At 47.5% G+C, this 7500-nt stretch overlaps 1 protein-coding gene across 4 annotated transcripts in view; it reads left to right on the forward strand.

The window, feature by feature from the left end:
- pak5 (p21 protein (Cdc42/Rac)-activated kinase 5) overlaps positions 1-7500 on the forward strand; it is an 88972-nt gene that overhangs the window by 61011 nt on the left and 20461 nt on the right. For all 4 annotated transcript variants that reach the window (XM_031581385.2, XM_012839389.3, XM_012839393.3 and 1 more), the window contains one exon: positions 4627-5595. In XM_031581385.2, the coding sequence (XP_031437245.1) occupies positions 4627-5595 (969 nt within the window). The remainder of the gene's footprint in view (positions 1-4626; positions 5596-7500) is intronic.

Consider the following 7500-nt stretch of genomic DNA (forward strand, 5'->3'; position numbering starts at 1 on the left):
TAAAAAGCAATCGACCGGCTTGAGTTAAGAGCTCACTGCTGCCCTATTGTTGGTAGATAATGGAGACCCGGGCTAATCCATAGCTAATTAACTTCTCAAAGCGCAGGCGTCGTTTGTTGTCCCACTGCACACACAAAATAAAAAAAACACACTCATTGGACACACCTTGCAGAGTTTCAGCAGTGTGTTGGACCTGTGTAAACTGTGTTCCTCCTAATAAACATCTATACAGTCTGAATCTGTACTATGTACTCTACTGTATGTCCCATACTGTCTGACATGTTAGCTGAAAGCCCCTCATCTTTCAGCTGTAGTTTCTTTAATCATGGAGCTGGACTCTTCATCTGTTTGTTTTGTGACTTTATTAGTAGTCTTTCCGGTAACACTGGCAGTACATGTATTTTATGAAGTTTACATTTTTACTGTCATACCCACTTTAATGTTCGGGCAGATCAGTCAATGACAAAGGTGAAGTCAGCATGAAAGTCGACACTCGCCTGATATTCACCACATAGCTGGATCTATCTCATTAAAAGTTAAATTAACTACTTACACATTATGTTATCCGGCCTTGTATTCAGTTCTCAAATGATAAATAGCCTTCGGACATGACATTAAATGTGGATTGATTAAAATCTAAGGCACTTTGATGCATCCTAATGTTTATTTTACTGTCGTCTTACACGGAGCCGGTTATTTTATCATCTTGCACAGTGACATCCAAGTCCCTCGAAGTCCCGCGAATGTTCATGCATACTGAAGAGTTATTCATGTGCTGCATGTAAAATATTAGTGAAGTATAAGACCAGGCATGGTCAACAAAATCTTTATATTTATATTTTATGTTCAGTTTTCAGTACAAAACAGTAGAAAAGGATTACTCATGATTGTTCTTCTGAATAATGACCATAACTTTTGAGAACACATTTGGGTACCTTTCTATTCAAAGGTTCGACCTAGTTCTAGTGACGTACCTTCTTATTTTTAATGTATACACAGGATGTATTGTTATAACAATGTGATTCAAAGGCATGAAAAAGCCATGGAAATGTATTGGTAAAAAAAATTTGTGAACCATGTATTGGAGTTAGAATAGTGTTAGAATATCATTGTTTTTGTAGAACAAACATGGCAGTGTCTTTGAAAACAGCACAGAGCAGAATTTCACGCAAGTGTTAGAGTTTAGAGTTAAAATGGCAGCTTTTCTGAGGTACAGCACAGAGCAGGAATTCATTGGTGTGTTGGAGTTTAGTGTTAAAATGGCAGTTTTTCGGAGGTGCAGCACAGAGCAGATTTTCACAGAAGTGTTCGAGTTTAGTGTTAAAATGGCGGTTTGTCTGAGGTGCAGCACACAGCAGAAGTTCATTGGTGCGTTGGAGTTTAGAGGTCTAATGGCAAAGAGTTGTGGGCGTAATGGCCGCCCTCAGGAGGGGACTGCAGGAGTGGACTGCTGCAGACTTCCTCCTCATCTCATCATTCAGATGGGCGCTCGAGCGAGTCCACATAGGTTTACCATTAATGGAAAAGTCCTTGTGAGGGAGGGGGTTAGTGAGGCCGCCCACCCCACCACCGACACCCCCAACGGGGATGTTTGTGTGTGTGTGTGTGTGTGTGTATGCATGCGTATATGTGTGTGTGTGTGTGTGTCTGTGTGTATGAATGCGTATGTGTGTGTGTGTGTGTATGCATGCGTATATGTGTGTGTGTGTGTGTGTGTGTGTGTGTCTGTGTGTATGTATGCGTATGTGTGTATGTGTGTGTGTGTGTGTGTGTGTGCGTGTGAGTGTGCGTGTTTGTATGTGGGTGTTTGTATTTCAACCCATGTGCGTTGCCTGGACAAGGAAGGTCAGTGGGAAATCGTTCAAGCATGGCTTTAAATTCTAGCCAAAGACCAAAGGTGTCTATCAGCTGTGACAGTGGACATCCTCCATCCCATAATACAACACTGCATGCGTACGTGTGTGTGTGTGTGTTTGTGTATGCATGCGCATATGTGTGTGTGTATGCACACATTTCTTGTGTGTGTGTGTGTGGGTTTATGTGGGTGTTTGTATTTGTATGACAGGCATCAGCAACACAATCCTTCACTGGGACACAGAAACCTCAGCTGTGTCTGGAACTGCATGTGTGTTTGTGTGTGTGTGTGTGTGGATGGGTGTGTGTGGGTGGGTGTGTGTGTGTGTGTGTGTGTGTGTGTGTGTGTGTGTGTGTGTGTGTGTGTGTGTGTGTGAGTGCGCGTATCCCACGCACTGGAACACAGATCAATAAGGCAGGGCTCGTCTGCTATCTCTCCGCACCTGTCATAAGACCGTAGTGGTGTGTGTGTGTTTGAGATCAGCTGTGTCATTTTACCTCCACTCTTCCCTCCTACCCACAAGCCCTCGGACCACAGTGGTGTTTGTGTGTGTGTGTGTGTGTGTGTGTGTGTGTGTGTGTGTGTGTGTGTGTGTGTGTGTGTGTGCCTGTGCGTGCATGTGTGTGTTTGAGAGGCTTGGCTGTTAGAGAGCAAGAGCCCAGTCCTCAGAACAGGAGACCCAACCTGTGTCTTCTTGCAGAATAACACACAAGAGTTAAAACCCTGCTAGTCTGACACATCGAATCAAAGCCCTTAAATCTGATTAAAGCCCTTCAGAGGAAAAGTTAGAGTAGCTCTTTGTTCAAAAAGTACAAATTCTGCCCATGTTTCTGCTTTAGCTGAAGAGAGGCATTGATGAGTGTTAGACAAAGGTGGTTAAAAATCGAATTCACCCAATCAAGTCCTTTTAAGAACAGGATCTGAGTCAGTTTAACTATAGGGTTCAAATTCCTGCTATATTTTTTGCTCCAACCATAGACGGAGATGTCGATTAAACTCACTCTATTAAGTTCTCTATTAAGTACTAGATGGTTGACCCACAATACTGAGGGCTATTTTTCTGAGCCTGCGCTTATACATCTCTGGATTAGTTAACTCGATTGAAGGGCATTTGAATTTAAATGTATTTATTTAAACATATTCATTTATTTACATTTACTCTGATATCCAAGGTAACTTTGAGTAGCCTACACTGCAGACACATTTCACATTTCAGTCAGTAGCCTATAGGTGCTCCCTGAGTATTCAATCTTGGTGTTGTTAGCACCTTGCTACCAGTTGAGCTACATTCTAGCACAAGTGCAGAAAGTGAAGCAGGAAGTTCCCTTCTCCAAGAAGAAGGCTACAATAAACCCAGACTGTGACCAGATCTGTTGTGCTGTTAGGTGAAAACGGCTTTGAAGGCTGTGGTTGTGTTGAGTAGGATGTGAGGATTTAGAAATGACTCTTAGAAAGAAAGCAGCTAGCATGAACCCAGATACTAGCTGGCACTGAAACAGCTTCTGTATGATCTGAGACACCTCTGCTCTAGCTTTAGCTGTTAGCACCTCTGGTTTAGCTGTTAGCTGTTAGCACCTCTGGTCTAGCTTTAGCTGGCCTCACAGGCTGTGGTTGTCGTATGTGGGCCGTGAGGATTTAGAAACGACTCCTTTTAACCAGTGTTGCTCTGGTAGTGCAATGTCTCCCTGTGAGTCACACTCAATCCATGAAATGCTCTTAACACAACATGGTGGGCTGACATAAACACCCTCTGTGTGTGTGTGTGTGTGTGTATGTGTGTGTGTGTGTGTGTGTGTGTGTTCTGCTTTCACAAAGCTCCGTTCTTAGGGTTGAAGCATGCCAAATGTCGAGATTAATAACACACTCTTATTACAAACACCCACTGGAGTTTATGATAATCTGTCACACTGAGAAACCATTCATAGCAGCTCAGAATATGTATCTATGTATTTATTTATTTACTTACTTAGCAAGCACAGCATTTGTTTGTTGCATTTGATGTGGCAATGCATTGACCTCCATTATTGGTGTTCGATGTGTTTTAAGGGGATGAAGCAAATATGGTGCCACTTTGGAGGATGGTTTCCGGTGACCTCAACAGAATTTGCCAGCATGATGACATCTTTCCTTTATGATTATGTAGACAACCACACTCTTTTGGAAGTGCAGCATGCACCTCTATCCGCTTCTGTTAGCTACGTAATTGTATAGTGCATACTCCATTCTCTACCGCTAAGCTAACAGTGCAGATCTCTAGCCTTTCACTCTAGGTAAGTATGCCCGATGCATACTTCCATTCTTTACCAGAGCCTGATGATGCACTTTAATTCTCTGCTGATGAGCTAGTATGCATAGGGTTAGTCATGCTTTGTCACTTGTCAAGGGTTTATGTCTTCTGTTGGGCTTGTTATGACGTTGGCTAGCTAGGCTACCTCTCACCTTCACTCTGCCAATAGGATCTGGCATACTATCTTAACAGCAGTGTTTACGTTTCATCTCTTCCACATGTGCTAGTTAGACTACCTTGCACCTTCACTCTGCAACTTGGATCTGGTATAGCCTACTCTGTCATTAGTTTAGGCCCTAAACTAATGGCAGGTTCTAGAGCTTACCTTTGACCTCTTCCATGCTAGCTAGGCTGCTCGCCTCTTCACTGAACTCCAGAGGGGTTGTGTTTGAGGTCTCCGTGGCATGGCTGAGTGTCCTGCTAGGATCACTTACCATCTGTCTGTCTGTTTGTTTGTTTGTTTGTTTGTTTGTTTGTGACACAGACAATCGTGCGTGGGAGCAGGCCACCCAAAGACGCCTCCATTAACGGGCTGCTGGAGGAGTTCGACAGCATCTCAGTGACTCGCTCCAACTCGCTACGCAAGGAAAGCCCACCGGGGGCGCTGCAGGCTGGTGGGGGAGGCAGCAAGCAGCCCCCGTCCTCCGCCTCGGGCCTGGGGTCCAAATCTGGGGGCGCCGGCTCCGAGGAGAACGGCTTCAGCCACTACTACGCCCGCTACTCCTGCGACCTGGACGGCAGCCGGGACTTCTCACTGGAGCCTTACCGGGACAAGGGCGGCCTCTACGCCTACGACTACAGCGGCGGCATCGGCGCCGACTGGCCCGTGGGCCGCCACTACCGCCACTTCTCTGCCAAGCAGAACGGACACCCGATCCCAACACCGAGCCTGATGCCCCACCACCCCATCCGCAGCCCCTTCTACCCGGACGCCATGCCCCAGAAGAGCTCGGAGTTCGCCAAGCTGCCGCCCGACTACCACGCCTACCTGGAGTCCAAGGTGCGGCTGTCCGCCTCCGCCGGTGATGGGCCCAGTTCTGGGTCGGGTTCAGCCGGAACCAGGGACTACTACCGGGCCTCGCTGGGTGGGTCGTCGTCCAGCCAGGACTACCGGGAGATTCCTCTGGGGACGCCATCGCGGGTGTCTCTGCACAGCGACCAGCTGGGCTACGGCTGCAGCGACGGCGGGAGCGACTGGGGGGGGATGGGTGGGGGGCACGGCGTCGGATCCCGGGACGAGTTCGAGAGGCGGCCTAAGTCGTCGTATGTGACACAGATAAGCCCCCAGCCCGCCATTCGCCAGCGATCCCGATCTGGGTCCGGCCTGCAAGACCCCAGCGGACCCCCCCACTCCGTTAGCGCCTTCAAGGCCGCCCCCCAGGCCCACCCCTACAGCTCCTACACCTACCCACGCCTGTCAGAGACCCCCAGCACAGCACAGGCCATCGCCAAGGTAACACACACACACACACACAGACTACTACACATAGCTACTAGTGCTACTACTATACACTAAATCTTAAGTGTTTCTTGTAGCGAGTAAGGCCGTACTAAAATACACTCCTGATGAAGAGATTTAATGTACTTTCTGTGTGCCGTCAGTAGTAATCTACACATAGCCTCAATAATATATAGCCCTGTCTTCATTAGTGGTCTGGGCTGGATTCATTGCTTTCTATCTGCCCAAGCGTCCAATCCAATCTCCCTAATCTCTGATTCAATAGACATTATTGCCCTATTAAAGCCTATGAAGGAGCTCACACTGCGCCGAGGTCTGATGCAATTAGTTTGATCAGGGCAGGAGAAGCCAAAGAAGTCAGGAAGGGGGTGAACTGTAGGGAAGAACTGAAGTAATAGAGGGAGACCTTTGTCTGAAACCACAGTCTTCCCAGGTTGGGCTTCTTTTAACACCACCAATTTTCACATCAAGCATTCACAGACATTACAGTAATTATGGGAGAGTTCTTCTCCTCTTTCTTTCTGTTAACCCACTATTAAACAAAGGCACACACACACGCACACACAAACGCACACACACACACACACTCATTGTGAGTGGCTTTCTTAGGTAACTGAGCCGGCTCTCAAGGCTTTTGTGTGCCGTGGCTCTTTTTCACATGTGTGTTTGAGTAGAAATGGTGTGTGTGTGTGTGTGTGTGTGTGTGTGTGTGTGTGTGTGTGTGTGTGTGTGTGTGTGTGTGGAGATGGTGTGTGAATAGACATCTTTCAGCACTGCAGTGCGCCCTGCGGGTGTATTGTCCAGTGTGGACACCCCTTCCCCTCCTTTTTCTACTCGTCTTTCTCCCTTCATCTCTCCTCTCCTCTCCTCCCTCCTCCTTCCTCCTATCATCTTTGCTCTCTCTTCTCTATTTCTACTTTTTTTCCCCCCTCTCTCTCCTCCCTCTCTCTCCTCTTCTCACTCTCCTCTGTCTCTCTCCATTCCTTCTTCTCTCCTCCCTCTCTCTTTTCTATTGTAAGACTCCTCTCAGACACTGCTATCAGTGCCATCTCTCTCTCCTATCCTCTCACTTTCCTCTCCTCGCTCCCCTCTCCCTCTCCTCTCGCTCTATCTCCCTTCTCTCTCTCTCTCCCTCTCTCTCTCCCCTCCCTCTCTCTCTCCCTATGTCTCTCCTTCCCTCTCGTTCTCCCTCTCTCTCCCCCTCCCTCTCTCTCTCCCTCTCTCTCCACTTCCCGCTCTTTCTCCCTCTCTCTCTCCTCTCTCCTTCTCCCTCCCTCTCTCTCTCCCTCTCTCTCCCTCTCTCTCCCCTTCCCGCTCTTTCTCCCTCTCTCTCTCCTCTCTCCTTCTCCCTCCCTCTCTCTCTCCCTCTCTCTCTCTCTCTCCCTCTCTCTCCCTCTCCCCCTCTCTCTCTCTCTCCTTCTCTCTCTGCTGGGCATGCTGCAGCCCTCTGTGATGGATCTCATGTCACTGGTTAATCTCCTCTTCCTCCTCACACTCCGCTCCCAGCCAGGACTGCCAAAGACACCAAATTACTTTTCAGCAGCGCCGCAGCGCGTCGCGCCACGCGGAAATCAATTAACTGAACACTAGCAATCACGCCGATAACAGTATGAAAGAGAGAGGGACTGTGTGTGTGTGTGTGTGTGTGTCTCAGAGAGAGTGTTTGTGAGAGAGAGGGAGAGGGAGTGAGTGAGTGAGTGAGTGTATGTTTATTTGTGAAAGAGGGAGTGTGTGAAAAACAGTGTGTGTGTGTGTGAGAGAGAGAGGGAAACAGAGGAAGAAAATGATATTAAATCAACAGCTTCTTCTAGTCTGTTGTCCTCTACAAGCAAAACTATTTTTTCACATTATTGCCAATATAGATAATATTTGCCTGATTTCTAAGAAAAGAACACATCT

Source organism: Clupea harengus, chromosome 15, assembly GCF_900700415.2.
Source record: "Clupea harengus chromosome 15, Ch_v2.0.2, whole genome shotgun sequence".
NCBI lineage: Eukaryota > Metazoa > Chordata > Actinopteri > Clupeiformes > Clupeidae > Clupea > Clupea harengus.